The sequence below is a fragment of the Capra hircus genome, chromosome 3, assembly GCF_001704415.2.
Source record: "Capra hircus breed San Clemente chromosome 3, ASM170441v1, whole genome shotgun sequence".
Lineage (NCBI taxonomy): Eukaryota > Metazoa > Chordata > Mammalia > Artiodactyla > Bovidae > Capra > Capra hircus.
In genome coordinates this window covers 11,341,637-11,367,859 of record NC_030810.1, presented here as the reverse complement: position 1 = coordinate 11,367,859, position 26,223 = coordinate 11,341,637, and the positions used below count along the sequence as shown (strand labels likewise).

At 48.4% G+C, this 26,223-nt stretch overlaps 1 protein-coding gene across 1 annotated transcript in view; it reads left to right on the top strand.

The window, feature by feature from the left end:
• OSCP1 (organic solute carrier partner 1) overlaps nucleotides 1-16,217 on the top strand; it is a 28,110-nt gene extending 11,893 nt beyond the window's left edge. Inside the window, exons 3-10 of the mRNA XM_005678691.2 lie at nucleotides 2,856-3,023; nucleotides 3,575-3,655; nucleotides 11,217-11,320; nucleotides 12,270-12,398; nucleotides 12,933-13,002; nucleotides 14,499-14,638; nucleotides 15,566-15,629; nucleotides 15,868-16,217. Coding sequence (XP_005678748.1) covers nucleotides 2,856-3,023; nucleotides 3,575-3,655; nucleotides 11,217-11,320; nucleotides 12,270-12,398; nucleotides 12,933-13,002; nucleotides 14,499-14,638; nucleotides 15,566-15,629; nucleotides 15,868-15,984 — 873 coding nt within the window. The 3' untranslated portion in view covers nucleotides 15,985-16,217. The remainder of the gene's footprint in view (nucleotides 1-2,855; nucleotides 3,024-3,574; nucleotides 3,656-11,216; nucleotides 11,321-12,269; nucleotides 12,399-12,932; nucleotides 13,003-14,498; nucleotides 14,639-15,565; nucleotides 15,630-15,867) is intronic.

Here is a 26,223-nt window from a genome sequence, read left to right as displayed (position 1 = left end):
TTTCAAGTCTCTTTATTATGTGAATTTTCATAAATCGTGAGGACTGACAGTGGGTCCCAGGTGTGCAAAAATGCAACACTGTCTCAGTGCTGGCACCTGGAAACCTCAGAGAGACAGACTGCCTTCAACTGTGCCCTCTTGCCTCCTGCCAATTACCTTCAGAAAGTTACTTTAGCTCCCTGAGCCTCCATCTTCTCATCTATAAAATGGGGATAATAACAGCTACTTCATTAGTCAGAGGGAGGATTAAGTGAGAAACATACATATAATGACAGAAGAAAGCTTAGCACATAGATAAATGTTCAGTATCTTCTCCTCTCTGCTTGTTCTTCTCCCCCTGCCTTTAAGAAAGTTTAGGTTTCCATTGAGATATGGCACAGGATTTAGAAACAGAAATCCCGGGTTCAAGTCCTAGTTCTACCAATGGCATGCATGCATGGTAAGTCGCGTCAGTCGTGTCCGACTCTGTGTGACCCCATGGACAGCAGCCCACCAGGCTCCTCTGTCCACGGGATTCTCCAGGCAAGAGTACTTGAGTGGGCTGCCATTTCCTTCTCCACTACCAATGGCTATGAGACTCAATTCACTGAATAACTCTGAACTTTCATTTCTTCATCTTATACCTGTTTTTATCCTTTATTCTTAGCACAGTGTCCTGTACACAACAGGTACTTAATGTTTGATGATGATGGCTGAGAGTCTCAAATCTACGTCTCTAGTATTAGACAAGCCTGCACACGCGCGCACACACACACACAAACCAAGACAGCTCGGGCTGTATGTCACTTTCTCTTTTTTTAATTTTATTACTGGATATAATTGCTTTACAATGTTGTGTTAGTTTCTTCTTTACAACAAAGTGAATCAGCATATGTTTACGTATATCTCCTCCCTTTTGAGCCTCTCTCACCCCGCCACCCCACCCCTCTATGTAGGCAGGCACTTTCTAAGTGAAATGTCTAGCTGCGTGTTGGAGAAAGGAGATCATGGAGAGGGTTCGAGCAAGTGCTTCAGGATCTGACTGTCTTTAGTTCCAAATCTCACCCTGCTACTTTTTACCAGCCATGTGAAATTAGGCACGTTTCTTCATTTTTAAACTTGGTATAATACCTACTTCCGTATTCTTGCCTGGAGAATCCCATGGACAGAGGAGCCTAGCAGGCTATGGTCTATAGGGTCACAAAGAGTCGGACACGACTGAGCGACTGAACTGAACTGAACACACACATAGAGTTCTTGTGAAATTAAATGGGATTAGTTGAGGTCACGCACATCCATGTGCTCCGCAAAGCACTCAGGTGGTTTAACTTTCAGTCCTGCCTCAGACATGTCCGTACCTTCTCTCCCAAACTTGCCTCCATCAGTAGCGTCATGTAACGTCATGTATCTCCCAGGCACCACTTTGAAAATGCTGTGGTCATTTTGGACAGCCCTCATCTTCGTCCCCCAGATCCAATCAGGCAGTCAACACGTACTAACAAACAGCTTTTCTCCTGAGTGTCACAGCCTCTTCTTTGCCCTGCCTCATCTTCCCCACCATCTTCCTCCAGGCCTTCCATCCGGGTTTCTCCAGCAAAATGTCTTTCTTTCATACAGTCATTTTATTCCCACCCTCCTAGGAGCCAGGCACCAGCTAACTGCCCTCACTCCACCCTCTCCCTTCTCACACATCTCATCATGGCCAGACTCACTAATCTTGTTTAATTACCACTTTTATCACATCAGCGCAGAAAATTTCAGTAGTCTCCTAATTCCTACCACATCTAGTCTAAATTATTTTGTGCATCTTTCAAAAACGTTTAATATTCTAACCTTGCCATAATTATCCAACTTTATTTCCCACCACCCCCAACACAAACCATCCCCTCCAGTCAGGCTGTTCTACTCTTTCTCCCAGGAAAACAGCATACCCACGGCTTGCCTCCGGACCCTCAAGCATACTGTTCCCTACCACCCGAATGCCTTTCTCCTCCCTTACCCAGTTGGAACCCTGCCTCAAGTCTGTATCAGGCCCACTTCTTCCACAAAGCCCAGCGTGACCACTTTGGTCCTCGCCAGCGTCTCACCTCTGATCTTCATGGATGGTCATACCGTTCGTGGAGCTTGTTGACATCCCATTAAGTTCCATTATTCATCTCATACACAGAACCGTAGTCTTGCCACTTTCACCGTGTTTTCTCATTTACACCTCTCAGCAGTTCTGCAACGTTGAGGAATTAGGGAATATTTTTTACACATGAGAAAACTCAGGCTCAGCGAGGCAAAGAGACTTGGCCAGGGCCATCCAGCAAATCTGGGCTTCCCAGGTGGCTCAGTAGGTAAAGAATCTGCAACGGAGGAGACGCAGGTTCGATCCTTGGGTCAGGAAGATTCCCCTGGAGGCGGAAAGGGCAACCCACTCCAGTATTCTTGCCTGGAAAATCCCTTGGACAGGGGAGCCTGGCGGGCTACAGTCCACACCAGGGGTTGCAGAGAATCGGACACGACTGCGCGCAGCACGGCAGCAGCACGCCAGCAAGTCTGCAGCAAGGAGGGCTTGGACTCAGGCTTTCATTCTCCGCCAGCACCCAGTCCCGGGCCCCACAGCTGCCCGTATTGTTTCACATGCACCATCAGCGCCACACGGAAGCTGACCGGACATCCTGGTTTGCCCAGGGACGTCCTGGTTTACTGCGGTCGCCCCAGCTTGTTACCGTCACCCCCTTTCGCTCTCCACGGCGTCTTGGTTTGCGTGATGTGGTCACTGAGCTGCATGGTGGGCGCTGAATTGGATTCCGGTACTGAGTCACTGTTGGCCGTTCTGAGGCCTGCCTTTATACAAGGTCCGTTTCTTTTGTTCACGTGTGGGTTGGCAGCTCTACGACCTGATGACGATGGCTTTCAAGTATCAAGTGTTGCTGTGTCCTCGTCCCAAGGATGTGCTGCTGGTCACTTTGAATCACTTAGATGCCATCAAGGGACTCATCCAAGATTCCCCAACCATCCTTCATCAAGTGGACGAGACGTTCCGGCAGCTGACTGACGTAAGCGGGCCGTCGGTGCGCCTCCTCTCAGCCCCCAGCGCTCGTTCCCATTTCCCTGTTAAGGACAGGCAGGTTCTACGAGAAAGGAAACAGGACAGGGAATGACCCAGCCGGCCACTCTCCCAGAAAATTCTAAAATCCACAGGAATCCATTTTGGTAACACAAGAGATGCTGTCATCTGATACCCTCTCACTGGGGCCTTCATACCCGGGAAAGCAGCGGCACAGAACATAGCAGTTCTTGCCTAGCTTTTCTGAGAGGGAGTTGGTAGTCGCTGTTCTGTGGAATCTTGGGGAACGGGAGAGCCAGAGTGTGCCCCGCTCGGTGTGCTGCGGGGGGGTTGCCCCTTGGGTGGACGGGGGGTGGGGTGGGGTGCGACCGGTATTCCCCTCCTGCCCCTCCACCCCGCCCAGCAGCTGAGTCTTCTCCTTGCCCTCTGGCTCCATCTCTGGGCACCCACCACCCCCCGCCCCACCCCAGCCCCCCTGCCTGTCCAGTCTCCCAGCTCACTTCTGAAAGCAGAATGCCTATTTCTGCTTTGCCTGCGCAGATATACGGAGACCTCTCTGCAGGGGAGTTTCAGCTGATCCGACAGACACTCCTCATCTTCTTCCAGGACCTGCATATCCGGGTGAGTGAGTGGGTGACCCAGGAGCGCCCTGTACTGCCATCCTCGCGAGACAGGGCGCAAGTCGTCAGGACAAACCAAGACTGGGATTCCGCCCCATTAGCACAACCTCGGTATTTGTTTCCATGATGATCAACTGTCTCATGATAAATCTCAGCAGGTTTTCAAGGGACCAAGCAGGACAGTGATGCCACCATTCCCTCCCAGTTACCTTCTGTACGTTTCTTTAAAACATGGCTTCTTCCCTTGCTTCTCCAGGCTCCCAGCCTGATCTCAATTCCAAAACCTTTTCCCGAGCCTTTATTGCCTTGACTCGTCCAGCATCTGAGCTGTCAGGAGGCAACGCTCTTGCTCCATGGAACTGTCCCCACCTCGGCCTTCCTTGACCTCTCCCATCTCTCCATCTTTCAGTCCTTGCTCCCCTCCTCCTGTCTCCAAGCCTTTCCCCTCTTGCCTCTACCCACCCCCTGCTCTTGAGTCACTTTCCTCCCCACTTTGGCTGCCAACTAACTCCTCTATCTGTGGTGACTCCTACTTCTAACCTCTGTACCCCCCTTCCCCCAGCCATACGATCAAGACCCACATCTCCACCTGCTTCTAAAAAGTTCCCCCAGTGCCCACAGCCTCATGTCTGCAGCTAAACAAGTCTCCAGAATTCAAGTCCTGCCTAACTTCCTGGTTTCTTTTGAGAGAACCACCACTCCCTCACTGATTTGGCTCAGCCCCAGGCCATCACACCTTTGGTTTCCCTTCTCTGATCTTCATCTGATTGTGTCTGCAGCCCATCAAGTCTGCCTCTTCAATATCCATGCCCTCCTGTCCACTCCGGTCGCTCAGCTCAGGCCTTCATACTTTTTGTTGGCCCTTGCCTCGCAGTTGACCCGACCACCTCCTCTCACACCTGCTCCAGACAATTCTATACTCCAAGTTTGAAAAACCACATTCCTGAGCTTCTGACTTTGGGGCCTGTGTCTCTTGGCCAGGACTTTGTTCCTCCCCGTGATTTAGCACACTGGTCTGGGAAAGACACCCACAGTGAGGCCAGGCGCTAGACTCAGGCACTCCTGTTTGAACCCCAGCTCCAGCACAGCTCCGTGACCTTGGGCAAATTACTTCCCTGAGGCTTTAGTTTCATCATCTAAGAAATGGAAATGATAATACCTGATTTAGAGTTTGTCAGGGGCATTAAGTAAGGCATCACATGTAACATATGTATTTGCATATATATATGTTTGCATGAACTCTGGGAGTTGGTGATGAACAGGGAGGCCTGGGGTGCTGCAATTCATGGGGTCACAAAGAGTCAGACATGACTGAGCAACTGAACCGAATTGAACTGAACTGATGTGTATATATATATATATATATATATATATACACACACACTACAGAGTGCTCCTGGCAGGAGGGACAGGACCCTGGTCATGGTGGTTGCCTCCTAGGGGTGGGGAAGTGCATGGAGGACAGGGGTGCAAAAGAGACCTACTTTCCCTTGTATACTCTTTGAACTTTTTTTTTGGCCACATTGCGAAGCTTACAGGATCTTAGTTTCCCCAACCAGGGATCAAACCCGTGTCCCTTGCAATGGAAGCACAGTGTCCTAACCAGTGGACCAGCAGGGAAGCCCCGCTCTTTTAACTTTTTGAATTTTGTACGTGTTCATGTGTAACATATTCACAAACAATTTTTTTTTTTTTTAAGAAAAATAGGGACCACTGCAGATGGTGCAGGTTCAATTCCAGATCGGGGAACTAAGATCCCACATGCTGTGCAGTATGGCCAGAAAATAATAATAATATTAAATTTTTTTTAAAAAGGAAATAAATAAACTATGCTTAGAACCTCGTTATTTCCCTCCTATGAACAGGGAAAGACAAATAGATGACAATGCTGAGGCCAATTTTATTTTTAACCCTCATGAGTAATTTCATTTGCTATGGATGGAGCAGTAATAACATCGATGTAAATCAAGATGTCTAATAGGCATCAATTAAAATTAAAAATGTGAAAGTACAAATAAGATTAAGTTTTACATTACTTTAAAATATTGAAAACCCTGCATCGTATGGCTGTCAAGCCTGTGCATATTTGGACATATTTTATGGATTGTTGTAATATAAGCAGCCATATTGATTTCTCAGTTCTGGCAAGATGAAATTCATTATGATGAGAAGACTCCTAATAATAAGTCTATAACAAAATCATTAAAATATATTAAACCACAAACTACATTAAGCTTTAATTGCTAAATGGGCAGGCAATAAAACATCAGAATGTTCATCAAGAGAAATAGGAACCACATATCCTGACATTACTCAGCCACTGGTCTGTAACATCTGGCTGCTTTTGCAAATCTGGCCTTTAATGGTGTTTCTGCTCAGCTGCTCTTTATGATTGCCTATATAATGATTTTCTCTGTGTTCAAAACAATCTTGGTAGTTTTTAGATTGTTTAGCAAAACCAACCAACTAAATCAAGAAAACACAGCTCTGACCTAACACTCCCTTGCTCATTGTTTAACCAAAGCAAATACAAGACTCCACATCCTACCGTCCAGAGCTTCCTGTGATATCACAAAACAACCTGACTGGGACTGTCCTGGCAGTCCAGTGACCGATACTCTGCACTCCGAATGCAGGGGGCCCAGGTTCCGTCCTCAGGGAACTAGATCCTGCATGCCACAGCTGAAGGTCCTATGTGCCGCAGCTAAAACCCAGAGCAGCCAAATACATGATAAAATAAATAGAGATTTTTTTTAAAAAGCAGCCTGAAGTGGCCTTCGTATGGCCCAGCCCTGACCTGTGCCCTAGGCCCCAGAGGCTCCACAGAGACAGATTCCATGTGGAATCAGAGCAGTTATGCGCAGGCCTCTCAAGTCCAATGCCCTGCAGCCCTCCAGAGTGCCTTCCGAGCTGCCTCCGACAGGGGCGACCCTCGGGTCCCCCACCCTCTCCCGAACGCCCCTCTGCATGTGTGCATCTTCTATCACGGACTTTCCTCCCGGGCTTCCGCTGCTCCAGCGGGGAAACGTCACTCCATCTTCACCTCTTCACAGCCTGGCCCTACATCTCCACTCCGTTACCCACTCCACTTGGAAACACTGCATCCCTGGAAAACTAGTCACTCTAACACATATGTACTGAGTGCCTGCGCCACTCCAGGTCATTTTCAGTCCTGGGATATAGAAGTGAACAGGGCAGAGGCCCTGCCCCGAGAAGGCTCCATGCCAGTAGGAAGAAACCACGAGGACACATTAAGTTGTGTTCCAGTTCTGATAATTCTCAGGAAGATGGCCTTATAAAGTCAAGTTATAGGAGGGAACTGGGATGGGATGTTGCTTCCGACCAGCACTGTCCAACAGAGCTTCCTGTCTTGATGAAATGTTCTGTATCCGTGCTGTCCACTGTGAGAGCCACTAGCCCCATAGGGCTGTTGGGTACTTGAAACATGGCTCATCAGACAGAGAAACTGAACTGTTAATTTCATCTAAATTTAAATAGTCATACTTGACTAAGAGCTACCTTACTGGGCAGTATATCCTTAGATGGTAGAGGCAAGGACAACCTTTCCGAGGACAGACGTTTCAGCTGAGTGTAACTAGCAAAGATCTCAGGGAAGAGCTTCTAGCCTGAAGGGACAGCGAGTTCAAAGACCATTAGGTGGGAAAAGCACGAAATGCTCCATGGACAAAGAGAAAGGCTGTGTGAAAAGAGCATATCTAGGCAGGGGCAGTACTCAAATAAAGTTAACCACCTAGGTAGCATGAGTGCTCACTAAGCAGAGAGACGCCAGTCATGAATAAACTGGTTCTTACCTACCAGTTGACTTAGCTTTAGATTCTAGTAAGGACTTTATCCTAAGAGTAAAGAAAAGATCTGGAGCATTTTAAGATGAATTGGTAACATGATCTGACTTGGATCTGGAAAATGAACTAAAAGAGGTAGGCTAGCAGTTACAAAATCTAGGTAAAAAAAATGAGATCCAGGTAGAAAACGAAAGCACTTGGACCAGGTGTTTGCTGTGGAGATCATGAAAAATATTCACATATTCACCCTCAGGGCAGGGTCAATAAGATTTACTCAGAGACTGGATGTGGGGAATGAGGGAAAGAGGAAAGAACAGCTACTAGGTTGCTGGTGCCATTTTCTAAGTTGGGGAAGGACAGAAGGGAAAGATGTTTGAGTAGAAAAAGTCGTTCTGTTTACACTCGATTTGCTCTCTGAGTGGCAGAGTCAAGTAGGAGGCGGAATGTCTAAACCTGGAGCTCAGAGGGGAGAGGCAAGCCGGAGACATGACTGTGGGCATCCTAGCATGCAGCAGGGAGGCAGCATGCAAAGTCTTCTCGCCACCTGAAGGCGGCCAGTCATTTTCTTTCATCCACAGGCAGGCTGCAAGAAGCAGGGTCGGCATTCTACCAGCTTCCCCCTCCCTTTCGGATCATTATCGTCCTGCCTACACAAACTTAGCCCTCCTCTTGTAAGGCCAGACCAGCAACCACTGTCCAAAACCAACCATCACACCGTCCAAAGCCCCACACTCAGCCCTCACTGTTGAAACCAACTGTGAAGTCACTCACCCACATTCTCCAAGCATTTACATCCCTGGCTCACTTCCTCCCAGCCACCTGAATCCCGCCATCATCCTGGGGAGTGTGGGCACTCATGGAACATCCAGCACGCCAGCCCCACAGCTCCTCAACCTTCATCCCCTCTTTCCATAGGAAACACGTGTCCTGCCCTCAGCACCTCCTCAGAGAAGGGAATGTGCACTAAGGGCCTTACGGATGTTTGGTTCTGACCCAGAAAAGAGAGGACACTGTGGGGCATGGCCGCCTCTACCTAAGAGCATCTGGGCGTCTGCACAGAAGATCCGAGAGCTTTAAAAGAAAGAGGTTTTCCCCAGGACCATGGGAAAACAAGAGGAGGGGTTAAGAGGACACCACCTTGTAAAGCACCATCAGGTGACCGCCCGGCATAACTGGCAGTGCAGTGGCCAGGAGGCTGCCTCGGGCTCGAGGAGGCGCGCGGCTGCAGAGAGGAGCATGGGCCAGCTGGACATCATCGGGCAGGCAGCTAAACCAGCGAAGCAGGAGAGGAACACGGTCAGAGAGGAGTTGAGAAGAGTCTCTTTAGCTGCAGAGTGGAGGACAGATGAGAGCAGAGGCAGGGAGGCTCTGCAGTGGCCAGGCTAGAGGTGATGAAGGTCTGTGCTAGGGAGCAGGGCAGAGAGGAGGGGCCGGACACAGAAACAATCGCTGGGTAAGCAGGGCCTAGCCACTGAACAGCCAGGGGAAGGTGGTGGGCAGGGGACTCAGATTGCTGACGCGGTGACCTTGACCTGGTAGTGTCATTCAGGGGGATCAGGTTAGGGAAGACAGATGGAGCCCTGTTCTGAGCAGGGTGAATTGGAGGTGCTTCCCATGAATCGGTGGACATGTTTATTAGGCAATGGGAATAGACGGGTCAGATGCCCAGGAAAGAAGACTGAGTGGAGGCTCCAGATCTGGGAGCCGTCAGCACTGAGGTGAACACTGGTGTATGGGATGAGATCACCTCGGAGTAAAAAGGGTGGAGTGAGAGGGACAGGGCACTGGAGAGTCACAGCTAAGCTGAGCGTCAGCAGAGGGGCTGGGCAAGCAGGCAGACCAAACAGTCCCCTCCAGCCAAGGGCAGCGCTTCAGGTCAAACCCAGACACACCCTTGACTAAATTTGTACATTTCAGGTCTATGACATAGTCACCCCTGTTAGAATTAACTAACCAGAAAGTCCAAAACAGGCATAAAGTCTCACTTCTCTCAGAATTTTCTTTCTCCTTGCTTGTATTCATATCCGGTGGTCACAGAATCTCAAGGTTAAAGCCAAACCCTCCAACCAAAACATGTCTTTTTGCCCGCCCATTGTGGCTCAGCTGGTGAAGAATCCACCTGCAATGCGGAAGACCTGGGTTCGATCCCTGGGTTGGGAAGATCCCCTGGAGAAGGGAAAGGCTACCTACTCCAGTATTCTGGCCTGGAGAATTCCATGGACTGTAGAGTCCGTGGTGTCGCAAAGAGACGTGACTGAGTGACTTTCACTTTCACTTTCTGTGTTTCTGAAGTGTCTTCACACCCACCCTCCTCCAGGCCCAGCTGCAAACCCACAGTGGCCCCTCCCCACGCCCTCCGGCTGCGGCCTTTCTCTTTGCGGGCTCCTTTGCCTGTGCAGCGCGCCGTCCTTGGTGGCATCATTGTTTTTGCACTCTATGCTGTGTCCTGTGTCCAATCAGACCGTGATACTGAGACTGTTAACACCTCTTATTGGGCACTTATATGTCAGGCTCTGTGGAAAGGACTTTTTGTTCATTACCGGATTTAGTGCTCAACTAACCCATTGAATAGGTACTGTTAATATCTTCGGTTGACCAAAGAGAAAGGTAGTGTAGCTTACCAAAAAACTCAGAGCCAAGGAGAGGCCCAGCTGAGCTGTGAGCCTGGACAGTGTAACATCGGCAGGCCACACTGCCAGCGTACGACTCCTTACCACTTTGCACTTTCACGGCCTTGCGTGCAACAGATGCTTATTCTTGGCAACGTTACTGATATAATCTTGCGGAATTTTAGAGTTTGAAGGAGTCAAGTTCATCTCACTTTACAGATGAGGAAGAAACTGATTTTTTTTTTTTTTTTTTGGCCATGCTGTACAACTTGTGGGATCTCAGTTCCCCAACCAGAGTCTGAACCCAGGCCCCCGGCAGTGAAAGCACCCAGTCTTAACCACTGGACTGCCAGGAAACTCCCCAAGAGTGCCTGAAGCAAGGAGGAGAAATAAGCATAGTGTGGGGCAGACTCTATGCCCGCTGGATCCACCCGTCCAGCCTCTCCTCACCAAATGGCTGAGAGCTTGGAGTCAGAAACACAAGGGTGTGAATCCTCAGCTCTGCCCCTTATGAGCTGGCGGGCCTGGAGGGAGTGTCTTAATCTCTGAGGAGATAATGAGGGTCTTAACAGCTCCAGCCTCAGAGCTATATAGAGAGTTTGCAAGGAACCAAGGAATGGACATGGAATTTGAAGTCATCCTTGGTTTTGAATCCTGGTCCCGACTCTAAATGTTCTTTCTGGGCAAGTCACTTCACTCTGTGAACCCCAGCCTCCTCATCATGAAGGCAGGTGGCACGTCCCATGGGCTTCCCTGGTAGCTAAGCTGGTAAAGAACCCGCCTGCAATGCAGGAGACCCCGGTTCGATCCCTGGGTCGGGAAGATCCCCTGGAGGAGGGCATGGCAACCCACTCCAGTATTCCTGGAGAACCCCATGGACAGAGGAGCCTGGCGGGCTGCAGTCCATGGGGACACAATGAGTTGGACACGACCGAGCGACTAAGCACAGCACAGCAGTACTACCTCCCTGGAAGATTTGTTATGTGGCTCCAAAGAGGTTCTGTTTGTGAAAACACTGTACTCTGCAGGTGTTTGTTATGGTGTGTTTTTCTCTCTTGTCTTAAGCCATTATACACTTCCCATCCTCAGAATGCATATGTCTGTGGAAATATGCCAAGAAAATGACACCAAGTATCTCTTTTTCCCCCAGGTGTCCATATTTCTAAAGGACAAAGTTCAGAATTCCAATGGTCGCTTTGTGTTGCCAGTGTCTGGGCCCGTTCCCTGGGGAACTGAAGTCCCTGGACTCATCAGGTGAATGAATGCTCAACAGTAATTGTCAGACCAGTGTTCAGGGGGCCGGGAAACCAATATGTGGGCCGCCACATAGACTGCAGCCATACTCAGCCCCTCCCTTTCTCCAGTTAAAGCATAGCAAAGAGGCGGTAAGGTTTAATCCCAGCTTGTCACCTAGCAGATACTCCAAGATTTATTTCTTCATCTATTGAATGTCTACTGTGAGGATGAATATGATAATACTCATATTATCTAAATGTAATGCTCTAAAGTGCTACACACCACCCAGTACATAGCATATACTCAATAAATATTATTATCATTATTATTGTATTACTATCACCCAGCTGGCGTTAGTGGTGAAGAATCCACCTGCCAATGCAGGAGATGCAAGAGGAGTGGATTCGATCCTGGGTCTGGGTCGGGAAGATCCCCTGGAGTAGGAAATGGCAACCTGCTTCAGTATTCTTGCCTGGAAAATTTGACAGACAAAGGAGCCTGGCATGCTACAGTCCTTGGGGCCGCAAAGTCACACACACGCACACGCACGCACACACACACACGCGCACACACACACACACCCCGTTATATCAGCTAGCGTCTTTATCTTGAAGCAGTGTGTAAATTCCCTTTGGTCCCATAGCACAAAGAATAATGAAGCCTCCGGGACTCTCCAGGCTTGGAGAGCATGTCATCACGTCCTCCTTTGTTTTCTCTTTTTAATATTTCTTCATTTGGCTGCATCAGGTCTTACTTGTGGCAGGTGGGATCGCTTGTGGAAACACGGGCTCTCGAGTCTTGGCGCACAGAGCGTGCAGGCTTAGTAGCTGTAGCGTGCAGGCTTAGCTGCTCTGTGGCATATGGGATCTTAGTTCCCCAACCAAAATTCAAGCCCATGCATCGCACGGTGAATTCCTAACCACTAGACCACCAGGGAAGTCCCATCATGTCCTACTTCGTCTTGTAGAACATTCAACAACAAAGGCAAAGAAGTGAAGAAGACAGAATTTAAGCACGGCGGGAGCTATGTCGCTGCCCTCAAAGAAGGGTCTCTCGAGCTCTATGGAGACCGAGTCCTGAAGCTGGGAACTAATATGTAAGCAAATTCTTCCTTCCCCTAATGAGTTCCCGTGCAGCAGAGGTCCCTTCATTTAAAGAACTGGCTTGACTTCTGCAGTGAAAAACCCCTGCTGACAATTGAAGGCATTTCCTCTTAGAGACACGGCAGGCAGGGCCCCGGCATTTCCAAAGGGCACCTCGGATCTTCCACCAGAAGGTAGATTAGCAGGTCAAAAAGATAAATAACTTAAAATAGCCGTACAAGAGAACTAGCCGAAACCTTTTAATGCAGTAGAGACCCAAAAGGCCTTGGCCTTCATGTACCGATCATGTTTTTTTCCAGAAATACACATTACTTTGCAAGAGGAAAAATCGCCATACAGCTTCCTAGGTATTTTGATTTGGGAAGAAGCAAAACTTGAGTGGTTGACACCCGCTTAGTTATAGTCTGTATCCCCAGCACCTTTCTGGATGCTTTTTAATACCTCAAAGTAAAAGCTATGCACTATATTTATGAGTTAGAAGGGCAAAAGGCCTGGACAGTGCTTTTGTGGTTTTCCGTTGCCACCAGGTATAGCGTGAACCGGCCCGTGGAAACCCACATGTCTGCAGCATCAAAGAACTTAGCTTCACGGACGCAGGTAAGCTTCTGCCTCCCGTGTTTACCTTCAGAGCTAATTTCTAGATACAAGAGTCTGGATAGGGAGAAGGGAGGGGTCTCTAGAGTTCAGAGCTGGCCAAGGCTCCCTCCTTGTTTGCAGTCTTCTCCATTCCGCCTTACCAGTACACAGGTTTTAAATTATAGTTTCTCATGGAGACTTCTAGTGATCTGACTAATTAGGTAATTTTAAGCTTGTCTCCACCACCATAATTAAGCAGGAACCACACATAAGGACATGTGAAACAGCATTGTACCAGTGCCGTGAGGTCCGTGGCTGCTGAGTTCAGCACTTGTGTGTATTCTGATTGTTAAAACATCCCCTTTCCCTGCTTCCTTGTGTAATGATGTGAAAGTTGAGTTCAAAATGAGGTTGGGGTTCTCTGAATTCTTTTGTACAAATTTTCACTGAACTAGCTATCATCTAGCTATAGGCCAAATCATGGACAATTCAGTTATGCTATAAACATTTATTGAACTATGTCTATTGGGGGCAGCGGGAGGGGTTCCCAGGACACAGAGCTGGCTTAGATTTGGTCCCTTCCTGAAGGGCCTTGTAATACGCTAGGCTTATAAAGACAGCGATAGGAACAAATAACTATAACCTGGTGGAAGACAGAAGGTGAACTTGCTGAGCATTCTGAGCAAAGAGCTGTGTCAGAACACATATCCTGTCCAGGGGGTGGGAAGGAACCCCCTGGACAGGGAACAGGAAGGCTTTTCGGAGAAGGTGACCTTCAAGTGGAGCTCTGGAGTGAGGCAGATACTAAACAGCTCAGAAGGAGAGAAAGGCACAGAAACCAAGATGACAGGACGAGCAAAGGCACCAGAGGCATGCTCCTCGGGGGAAGCAGGCAGTCAGCGTCCCTCTCGTGTAGCTGGATCATAAGGCGATAGCAGCAGTGGCCAGAGACCCGCCCAGACAGGCACACAGGGCCTGATTCCAGAGGCGAAGCAGGGGAAAAGCCGGGTTAGAGAGAGCCAGGTAGGAGGAGGGTGCAGGCGGCAGAGGGGCCAGGCCGCGAGAGAGGGAGCCACAAGAGAGAAGGGATACGAGGGTGTGCTCACCAGTCACCACCGGAGGGCAGTGTGGTCGCTCCCGTGGAACGCGTGCCCTTGGACCTGGAGGCTTCACCCAGGCCACGGGTAAAGGCTGGGGGAACTAGACTGCCTGAAGAGGAAGCAGCATTCTCCTTCAAAGAGGAAGGAAGGAAGGTGGTTTGAGGAGAACGAGGATCCCTGGGGCCTTTCACTCATCTTGAAAGTGTGAGAATCTCCGGCTTGTCCCTCTGCTTCTGACATGGGTTATTTCTCTTCTGGTTCTATTTCCTATGCTTCATGTGGGCCCAGTCCTTCCCAGAAATCATTTAGACAGTTACTGTTTTGCCTTGTTTTGAAATACCACCCGGGGTCTCTGGGGTATCAGCAGGGAATTGAATCACCTTCACGTGGCTAAAAATCATGAAATTGATTTTGCAGGAAAGCATAGTTCCAAACCCTCTTGCTAAAGAAGAGCTGAATCTCCTGGCCAGGCTGATAGGAGGCATGGAGATTCAGAAACCCAGTGGCCCTGAGCCAGGATTCCGGTTGAATCTCTTCACCACTGATGAAGAGGAGGAGTATGTTTTCAACCTGTTTCTTTAAATACTTATGTAAAAATCCTAAGTGTGGTAAGAACCAAAAAATGACCATCATAAACCAAATAAGTGGCTCTTATCACTTATAAACACAGATGTAAAGATCAAAAATGAAAGGTCAGCAAACTCAACAACCTTAGTTAAAGAAGAATCCACTAGTATTAAATAGCCTGAATCTTCTGGATTTGTTAAAAAAAAAAAAAAAAAGTAGCTCTAATGTTTTATTTAGCAAAGCGCAGCTCAAGAGAATTGGAAGTCAAGATAATCCTATTTTAAAAAAGACTGTTAAGAAACCAGAAGGAGGTTGGAGCATGACATCTTCAGGATGAGACAGTCGCCCCCAGAACCAATAGCGGTGGTAATTCACTGAGACTTACACGTGCCTTACTGTTTCCAGAGAACTTCTGGGTTCATTATCTCATGCAATTGTTCTCACAGCCATGTATTTGGGGTGGGGGTGGGCGCCTTCTATTTCTCTCTCCTTTGGAGAGGCAGGCCCTGTGGGAAGTGTAGGGACCCAAGGATGGCGCACAACACCTGGGGCCTGTCCTCAGGTCCTCCCGGCATTGCAGGAGCATGAACACATGCGCCATGTCGCACGTGCTCCAGTGAGGGACACAGGGACTGACTTGGCCCCAGCAGATTGAAGAAGTTGGCAACTGAGCTGGGTCTCAGAGTTTGCCAAGCAGAGGAAGGGGAAAAGTTATTCTTGGCAGACTTTAGTATGTGCAAAAGCAGAGACATAAAAGGACTTGACTTCCTGGAGCGTAGGGTGTATTGGTTGGGGAGAGGGTAGAAAGTTGAAGAGAGAGAAAAAAAATAGGTTACCAGATTATCAAGGACCAATTTGCCACGCTGGCAGGGAGGAAAATCCTAACCTTTGACCCGTTTCTCGACCCTCTCGTATAGACAAGCAGCGCTCACCAGGCCAGAAGAGTTATCCTACGAAGTTATCAACATCCAAGCTACTCAGGTGCGTGCAGGCGATTATACAAGTCAAATCTTATTCCCCTCCTGTTCTTATAATAACAATGAACTTCAAAGGCCCTCCCTCCTCCTCCTCTCTAATCAGCATGTAACATAGTCCCTTTCCTGACAAACAGGTGAGGAACCGAAGTGCATCACAGGGGTGGGAAAATGAACCACCAGCTGCACAGATAGGCCATCATGCCCACATGTTTCTTCATTCTCTCCCTCCTCTCCTCTCACAGGACCAGCAGACGAACCAAGAGCTGGAGCGGATCATGGGGGAGTTTGAGATCACGGACCAGTCAAGGCGGAGCGCTAGCAAGGGCGACGACTGGCTCGCCATGATGGATGAGTTATAGCTGTGCTGACCAGGCACCCCTCCCCTGTGGAGAGGCCGCTTGATGAGGACCCCGGGGGTGCCCCCCAGGGAACCACACGATGCTGCTAGTTTTCTACTAAGCGAAGCCCTTACCCTCTTGTTCCCATTTCCGTCCTAATAAACTGTGCGGGTCTCCCTCGGGGAGCACACTGTCCGGAAGGCAACACGCATATCCATATTTTCAGCAAAATATATTCTGGCTTTGAAATTGGACCCTTCCCCATTTTCTTCCTGGTTTTATGGCACTCAGAGCATCTGGAGCCCAGAGTCAGCAAGACGGTGCTCCTGTTGCCACCTTCATGACAAGCTTGGCTCAGGGGGGCCTGCTGCTCACAGATGCCCGTGGATCGTCACAGAATTTCAGAGCTCTCTGGGATGTCTTCAGCCTTGTGAGTCTGACATAAGTGGAAAAGGCAATCGCCTCAAACCGTCGGGACCCAGTTTATACAGCCTGGCACACTGGAAGCTGTCACCTCAGATGCAGAGGAAGCAAGGCCGTGACGGGACTCCACGCAGGCCCCGCGCAGAGCCTGTGGGCGTCTGTGGTTCTCCACACGTCTCTCCATCCATATGTGGTGTGGGCTTATCCCGTATGGAACTGTGTTTGCTCTTCAGCGTGATACGTCCTCCTTACCCCCAGAGTCTTCCTCTGCCACTTAGCGTTCTTGCCTTCTAAAGGCGCCCAGCGTGAGTTGCCATGACAGCCGTCTCCTCTGCTTCGCCATTAGCGGCCAAGCAGAGCTGTAAGCTGGACGTGGGGAGGCACGTGGCGTACCACTTTCCCTTCCGTGCACCAGATGAGTTAGTCAATACTTCCCTTGGCAGGATGCCAAAGTCTAATTTGGATCCATGAGAAATGTCTCAGGCCAGGGCTGCCCTCATTGCTTCAGGAAGGAGGGTCAGCCCTCCACCTCATGTTCATTCTGGCCGAGTAACTGGCAGCTCGAGGTCAGCCAACATCCAGAGGTCAAGGTCCATTCAGTCTCCTGGAAGCAATATCCGGAACGGCAAAGGGTGGGAGAGGAACTGAGCTGAGCTGGTCACTGCCTGAGATTGAACTAGCCAGGACCACTCGGGACCCCTGCACCCACAGTAAGAGTGGAGGCAAACATGTTTCTGGAAAGCAAGGGTCAGGGTACCCATCCTTTAGCCTACCCAAGGCATAGGGTTTGGATTTGTTGTTGCTGTTATTTAGTTGTGTCTGACTCTTTGAGACCCCATGGACGTAGCCCGCCAGGTTCCTCTGTCCATGAGGATTCTCCAGGCAAGAATACTGGAGTGGGCAGCCATGCCCTCCTCTAGAGGATCTTCCCAACAAAGGGATGGAACCCACATCTCTGGATGTAGCAGGCGGGCTCTTTACCACTGAGCCACCTGGGGACCCCAAACTGCTTCTTACAGGCTTACAAAGTGCCTTCAGTTTCAGTCTCTTGTAAGCAGACAACAAGCGCAGGGAAGGCCCTGTCCTGGGTCTGGCTGCCACCGCACTGTGACAGACCTGAACTCCACCATCTGTTCCCAGTGTGTCCTGGGACCGTGGAGATGGGCCACGGGTGGCCAAGAGGCAGCCTCCTCCCTCCACCTACCCCAGAGCCATGCTGATGATCTCAAACCTCCCTGTTGTCTCAGTGAATAAACAAGATACAGATCTCTGGTAAGGCAGCCTGGTGATGAGGCAACCTTTGAGTTTCATGTCTCTAGTCTTGCACAGATGTTGAGAAAAACAAGTTTATTTGCATTGTGGCTTAGGGCACCCAGAAAAAGCAGGGGAGTTGGGAGGGGGCAAAGGAAAAAGAAGACAAGGATTACTCTGGCAAGAATCTGGACTGAGTACTGACAAGGCATCATTGTTCATTTAACACCAGGCTATGTGAGGGCTTCCCTGGTGGCTGCCATGCAGGAGACCCAGGTTCGATCCCTGGGTTGGAAAGAGCCCCTGGAGGAGGGCATGGCAACCCACTCCAGCATTCTTGCCAGGAGAATTCCATGAAAAGAGGAACCAGGTGGGCTACAGTCCACAGGGTTGTAAAGAGTCAGACATGACTGAGTGACTAACCCTTTCACCTGGGTTCTGAGGCTGTTATACAGCAGTGCCCAGTTCACTCCAAGGAAAGGGGCACCAGGATCCCCATCCCTGACCCGATTTTGCCATGGTGTCTTGGGCGGTTCCCTCAACAAGCCTCAGTTCCTCCCTTCATCTGTAAGAAACAGAAAGAACTAGTTCACTGACTCAAAGCCACCTTGCCCCAGCTAAGCTGGTGAGTTTACAGATTCCTAGACGCTGCCTCAGGTGGGATCTGACAACTGGAATTTTACCCATGCCTCCCCCCATCTCCATGCTTTGGGGGGCTATTTCTGTTCTCTTTCAGCAAATCTGTGACTTACCTCTTCTCAACTCCGTCTTAAAACTGTCCTACTCTTGTTCTTATCATAGTATTGATCATGAAAATTGTGCAAGGCAAAGCTCTAGAAAAGCCTCCTGAACAAAAGTACTTCAATGGCGTCCAGAAGAAAGATGTAATAAAAATTGAGAGTGAAGGGACTGCCATGGTGGTCCGGTGGCTAAGACTCTGCCCTCCCAGTGCAGGGGCCCCCGGTTCAATCCGTGGTCAGGGAACTAGATCCCACACGCTGCAACTAAAGATCTCACATGCCACGACAAAGGTCGAAGAGTGTGTGCCGCAACTGAGACCGGGTGCAGCCACATGTTTCGGTTATCTATGTATTTATTTATTTTGGCTGAAGCAGGTCTCACTTGCAGCATATAGGATCTAGTTCCCTGACCAGGGCTCAAACCCAGGTCCCCTGCGTTGGGAGCTCAGAGTCTTAGCCACTGGACTACCAGGAAATCCCCAAATAAATATTTTTTAAATATTGAGAGTAAAAAAGAGAAAATGATAAAATATTGAAAGTGGGGCTTTCCTGGCAGTCCAGGGGTTCAGAGTCTACCTTGCAATGCAGGAGACACCAGTTTGGTCCCTGGTCCGGGAAGATCCCAGACGCTACCGAGCAACCAAGCCCACACACCACAGCTGCTGAGCCCTCACGACGCAGCTGCTGACGTCTGTGTGCTTCAGAGCTGCCACTCCGCACCAGGAGAGGCCACTGCAATGAGAAGCCTGAGCCACAGCTGGAGAAAGCCCACAAGCAGCAAAGAAGACCCAGCACAGCCAAAAACAACTAAACAAAAATTATTTTAAAAATTGAGAGTGAAGGGGCAGGAAGAAAGGGCGGAAATGTATTTAGCCCTCAGTCCAAGGATGAAAGTCATGCCATCCTTTAAAAGATTAACTCACTTTTTTCCTTACATCCAGATCCTGGTAGGCAAGAAACAAATTTTAGCATCGCAATCAGATCTTGGAGATCCCTGAGTCTAAACAGGATCAGATCCCCTCATCCTCTTCCAACAGGTTTGTCACTCTAGTTTACATCCATGGAGACAAATTCAAGTCACAGGAACCTGTGGAAAGACAAATGCAAATTATAGGGCGGAAGTGTATATATATACACTTTTTTTCCCCATAATACCTAATTGTTGTTCAGTCGCTCAGTCATGTCTGACTCTTTGTGACCCCACGGACTGCGGCACACCAGGCTTCCCTGTCCTTCACCATCTCCCAGAGCTTGCTCAAACTCATGTCCATTGAGTCAGTGATGCCATCCAACCATCTCATCCTCTGTCGTCCCCTTCTCCGCCTGCCTTCAATCTTTCCCAGCGTCAGGGTCTTTTCCAATGAGTCGGCTCTTGGCATCGTGTGGCCAAAGTATTAGAGATTCAGCTTCAGCATCAATTCTTCTGAATATTTAGGACTGATTTCCTTTAGGATGGACTAGTTTGATCTCCTTGCAGTCCAAGGGACTTTCAAGAGTCTTCTCCAACACCTCTGCTCAAAAGCCTCAATTCTTCGGCGCTCAGCCTTCTTTATGGTCCAACTCTCATGTCCACACATGACTACTGGAAAAACCATGGCTTTGACTATACAGACCTTTGTCAGCAAAGTAATGTCTCTGCTTTTTAATATGCTGTCTAGGTTTGTCATAGCTTTTCTTCCAAGGAGCATCATGACTGCAGTCACCATCTGCAGTGATTTGAAGCCCAAGAAAATAAGGTGTGTCATTGTTTGCATTGTATCCCCATCTATTTGCCATGAAGTGATGGGACCAGATGCCATGATCTTAGTTTTTTGAATGTTGAGTTTTAAGCCAACTTTTTCACTCTCCTTTTTCATATTCATCAAGAGGCTCTTTAGTTCCTGTTTGCTTTTTGACACCTTTTTGGTGTCATCTGTGTATCTGAGGTTATTGATATTTCTCCTGGCAATCTTGATTCCAGCTTGTGCTTCATCTAGCCTGACATTTCTCATGATGTACTCTGCATATAAGTTAAATAAGCAGGGTGAAAATATATAGCCTTGACGCACTCCTTTCCCAATTTTGAACCAGTCTTTTGTTCCATGTCCAGTTCTAACTGTTTCTTCTTGACCTGCATACAGGTTTCTCAGAGGCAGATAGGGTGGTCTGCTATTCCCATCTCTTAATAAAGACTTTTCCACAGTTTGTTGTGATCCACTTAATTAGCATGGTCAATGAAGCAGAAGTAGATGTTTTTCTGGAATTCTCTTGCTTTTTCTATGGTCCAACAGATGTTTGGAATTTGATCTCTGGTTCCTCTGCCTTTTCTAAATCCAGCTTGAACATCTGGAAGTTCTTGGTTCATGTACTAATACCTAATTATAAAGACCCAAATTAAAATCCAAGTCAATACACCGTTTACCTACCCCTTCCTCCCTTTAGGTGGCGCAAGTGGTGAAGAAGACACATCAGTGCAGGAGACATAAGAAACACAGGTTCGATCCCTGGGTCGGGAAGATCCCCTGGAGGAGGAAATGGCAACCCACTCCAGTATTCTTGCCTGGAGAACCGCATGGACAGAGGACCCTGGCGGGCTACAGTCCATAGTGTCGCAGAGTCAGACACAACTGAGGCATCTTAGCACATGCACACGCTCCTTCCCTTAAGTCAAGCCTGGAAAATTCCTCTTCCACTGCCAAATTCCTGGTCGGCTGGCAGCAGAGGGAGTGGAAAGAACTGTTTTCAAGGGACTGGGCTTGGAGACCCCTCTTCTCAGTTGAATCTTCCCTACCCAGCTTCAAGATTCAATGCAAAGTAAATTTTCATATCATAGCCCACCTCTTTTCAAATGAGAATGTCAAAATGCATTCCAAGAGCCAGTGGAAATCATTCTGGATTCTCTGGTCACCTTGACACCTCCCCCACCCCCCACATCCACACACGCTACATCCTTTTTGTTTCTGGCCAGTGGGTCCTCTGCTGATAAAAATAACAGTATCTTCTCTGCTAGTTCCCAAAACCACAGGAAACCCGTAACATTAGGCCTAGCGAGGTGTGGCCTTTTTCTTTCTCATTATGAAGGTAAAGGACCTGCCAGGATGTGTCATTAACACTAGTCCCATACTCTGGGAGAAAAATAAGAGGAAAAGTTTAAAAGTGACCTTTTGAAAGTCACAGAGACAGCTGAAATTACAATAAAGGAAGTTGTTTAAATTCACATCTCTTACAAAATTCTTCAAAAGTCACTGTCTATAAACTTCATAAATTGTTTTCTCTTTATTTTGGATTACTTAAAATGTAAAATTTTAAAACACATAAAGGATAAAATAAGTATAAACGAAGCTTTATAGACCTGGGGGCAGACCCAAGACTCCTAAATCCTACACGTGCACATTGGCTTCAGATCCCTCCACCCTCCTCTTTGTAAAATTCCCCAACTTCCTTTCATTTCTTTTTCTTTTTTTTAATTGGAGGCTAATTACTTTACAATATTGTAGTGGCTTTTGAATCAGCCATGGGTGTATGTGTGTCCCCCATCCTGAACCCCCCTCCCACCTCCCTCCCCATCCAATCCCTCAGGGTCATCCCAGTGCACCAGCTCTGAGCGCCCTGTCTCATGCATCGAACCTGGACCGGCGATCTGTTTCACATATGGTAATATACATGTTTCAATGCTATTCTCTCAAACCATCCCACCCTCGCCTTCTCCTTTTCTCGTGTATTTAAGGGGAAGGACAAGGAAGGATGCTCTCAGCTCAGGTTTTCTGGATATCCAGAAGGTCTCCCAGCTTCAGTTACAACTGAGAAGATAATAACCTGTGTTGGATGCCCTCCCTCACCTCTCCCCTCTACCTCAGCACATCATTTACCTTCCTTACCCCTACCCAGCCCCCTTTCTGCACCCCAGAACTTCACCAAAAGCCAAAAGGCCACCAAAGAGCCCCTGGATCCCACGCAGCATGGCCTCAGCTCTTCCAGGACCTCCTCCCCCCACCAGCTCTCCAGCCTTCCCATTGCTTCACCTTGCTTTCTCCCACTCCCATAGCTTCAGTCACAACACAGTCCCTTTCCAGTCTCCAGCCCCAGCTCTGCTGGATTCTGCTGCTGTCTCTGCTCCCCATTCTCCCGGGCCCAGTTCAAGGCCCTTTTCTTTTTCTTGCTAGGTCTTTGTGCTCAGATCCTACTAATTTCTGACCACACTTCCCCTCTCTTCCTCAGTGTTTTTTTTTTCCCCCCCCTTGGCTATGTTGGGTCTTAGTTATGGCACAAAGGATCTTCAGCTTTAGTTGTGACATGCAGGATATTTTGGCTTCAGCATGTGGGATCTAGTTCCCTGACCAGGGACTGAACCTGGGCCCCCTGCACTGGAAGCATGGAGTCTTATTGGCCACTGGACCACCAGGGAAGGCCCCCCTCGGTGGCTTCTGATTGAAGCTCGCCCTCTGATACAGATGTTGATGTAGCCATTTCTCAAAGTCTGTCAGAATGGCTGGGGCAATTGCTGGAGGATCCTTGTTTCACCCCTGGGGTTCCCCCACCCACCCTGTCATCACACTCTCACTTCAGCTGTTAGTTCCTGTCTCCATTTCTCGCCCTGGCCCTAGCCTTTGCTCTCCCCACCTCCATGCCTGCTGACCATATATTTTATGTGCCCTGCAGTGCTTAGTCTGCATTCTTCGGCAAACTATTTTGCATTCCTTTTTTCAGAGAGGCCATTACTTTGACCCCGTACTATTAACTCACAAATTTCCATATTCCTCTCTCTGGGCTGCAGGTTCACTTTTCCTGAGACATTCCATCACCTCACGCTTCGTGTCTAATATTGATACCATTTTTATTTATTCAGGTCATTCACTTTACTGTCAAAAGGCATGAAGAATCTTCTTAAATTTCATACAAAATAAGACAGTTCTCCATGGAAAAGCACCAGAAGCAATGAATAGAAGTTACCCAAAACTTCCTAACAATGGAGTAGAATCCCCAGCACAGGAGTGAGTTGCTGGCCACTGGAATATCAAGCAGTGACTAGGGGGTCACGGGAGTGAGGGAGGCTGGAGAGGGGATTTGGACCCTGGGTGGGAATTTGGAGCAGGTGGCCTGGGAATCACCCAAACTCTCAGGATTCTGTATCTTCTGACTGTTGGATACAGAACCACAACGAAATCATGTGCAGGGAACAGGGAAATTCAAGGCTCCTGTGAAAGTGAAGTCACTCAGTCGTGTCCAACTCTTTGGGACCCCATTGACTGTAGCCTACCAGGTTCCTTCATCCATGGGATTTTCCAGGCAAGAATACTAGAGTGGGTTGCCATTTCCTTCTCCAGGAGATCTTCCTGACCCAGGGATTGAACCCGGATCTCCCACATTGTAGGCAGATGCTTTACTGTCTGAGCCACCAAGGAAGTTCTCAAGGATCCTGAAATGAACTCAATTCAAGTGGGCCTTAGTCTGGGTTTGAAACTGCAAAAAAAAAAAAAAAAAAGAACTAATTCTCCACTAAGGTGGAGAAGGAATTTACTGAAAGGGCTTCAGGCAACTGACAGTTGTCAGGAAGAGCGAAGGACCATGCGAAATGGCCAGGAACCAGGGACGGGGAGGCGGCACGGAGAGCACGCCAGCAGCAGCAGCAGCACCCGCAGGGATGAGGCGCTGGATGACGCAGACACCAAGACGAAGCCTCAACAGTTCCTGCTGGTCTGTGTCCCTTGCTCCAGATTTGGAATCCGATAATGCCTGAGCTTAGGTCACCAGCCTGTGCCATAGCTGACAAGGATCAGAGACGATATCTGCCCTTTAAACCATCTAGAGTGGGAACAGAAACTCACCTCTCACTGAAATACACAGAATGGCAGATCTCCCCAAAGGTGGGGAAAGGAGTTCAGTGGGCTGTGTAGCCAAAAAATGAGATACCCTCTACAGGCGTGAACCCCCTCCCAACCCTACTACTCTTATTCCTGTCAATGGGCCATCAGCGTTAAAATTTAAATCATTGATTTCCCCTCCTGCAAACTACACTCCAGATTTAATCAGACCCCAAGGATTCTGATTCACTCCCTTTAGGGTCTTTAACACTCATCCCTTCTTTCCATCCCACTGCCACCAGTTCATTCAGCTCCCATCATCACAGCACATGCATAAAACCATTGTTCCTCCTGAAACTGCTGTTTGTAGGGTGAAGCATCTGAGCCTCCTAGGGCCTTCTCCCTGTGTCAACACCCAAGAGATGTGTAGGAGAGGTGAGATTTACATAAATAGCTATGGTGAATCTGCATGCACCAAGCAAACACGTATCAAGCAGTATGCTATCAGCCTCACTCCCAGCTGGCATTATCAGACTTCAGAAAGGCACAGCCAGCCTTTGAAGGAGGGATTGGACTTAACATCCATAGATAAACAAGAGAGAATCCCAGGCAGATGAGCACGATGGCAAAGGCAGAGACAAGAACGCAGGGCTTGCCTGGGAGTCACTGAGTCCGACTTTAGGAGGGCCTCGGGTCTCACCGTTGGTGTGCACTGTTAAATGTGCAGATTCCCGGGCTCTACTCTTGATTCTGTAGGTGTGGGGTTGGGTTTAACAAGCATTCCAGATAACATTAAGGCAACTGGTTCCCTGGGACTTCCCTGGTGGTCCAGTGGCTAAGACTCTGCGCTCCCAATACAGGGGCCCTGGGTTCCATCCCTGGTCAGGAACCAGATCCCATATGCCACAACTAAGACCTGGCACAGTCAAATAAATAATATTTTTTTAATGAAAGGAGATAAGAGGTTCCCTTATGTACATGGAGATCATTAGTAACTTTTCAAGAGAAGTTAATGTGAGTAAAACTAAAAACACTCTTGAGAAGAAGGCAGATTACAGTGAGTTGAGTGAGTAGGTGAAAGCCCTCAGAATAGAGCAGCTGTTCTCAAATTTTCAGTCTCAAAACCCTTTTGTACTCTTTAAAAATTACTGAAAACTAAAGTATTTGTTTATGTGGGATATATATATAGTAATCACATATATATGAAATTGAGATAAGATTTTAATATTAATTCCCTTTTAAATAACAATAACAGACCCATTATCATATTTTTATTTTAAAATAACTATATATTTTTTAATTTGGTGAGAAGAGTGACACTGCTTTATATTTTTGCAAATCTGTTCAATGTCTGTCCTACTAGAAGACAGATTCTCATATCTGCTTCTGCGTTCAGCCCACTGTGCTATGTTGTTTTGGCTGAAGAACGAGAAGAAATGGAAAAGGAAATGGCACTGCACTCCAATATTCTTGCCTGAGAAGCAGTATGGACAGAGGAGCCTGGCGGGCTACAGGTTGCAAGAGTCCGACACGACTTAGCAACTAAACCACCACCACCACCACAAGAAGAAGAAAATCCAGTCTCACGTAGAAATGGGGTTGGAAAAAGAACTCCCAATTGCAGAATCACTGATATAGAGGCCTCTCCTGAGAAGTTCAGCTGTGGAAGGTAGGAAAACAGAGTAGCTGCCAGGGAGGAGAAAGACATTTTCTATTTTTAGAATAAGAAGAGGCCAGCTGTGGTGAAGGATGAAAAAGGGATGGTTTCTGAGAGAGGTTGAAACCTGTAAACGAGAGGGTAAAGGAATGACCTAGGCCTAAGTCATGGGGCTGCTCCAGTGTGCCAGGTGCTGTCACACATTAATGAAGGTCACTCAAACCTTGAAGGGGCGTGGCTCAGATGGTAAAGAGGTGAAAGTCAAAGTCGCTCAGTCGTGTCCGACTCTGCTACCCCACGGGCTGTAGCCTGCCACTCTCCTCTGTCCGTGGGATTCTCCAGGCAAGAATACTGGAGTGAGTTGCCAGAAGGGGATCTTCCCAACCCAGGGTTCGAACCCGGGTCTCCT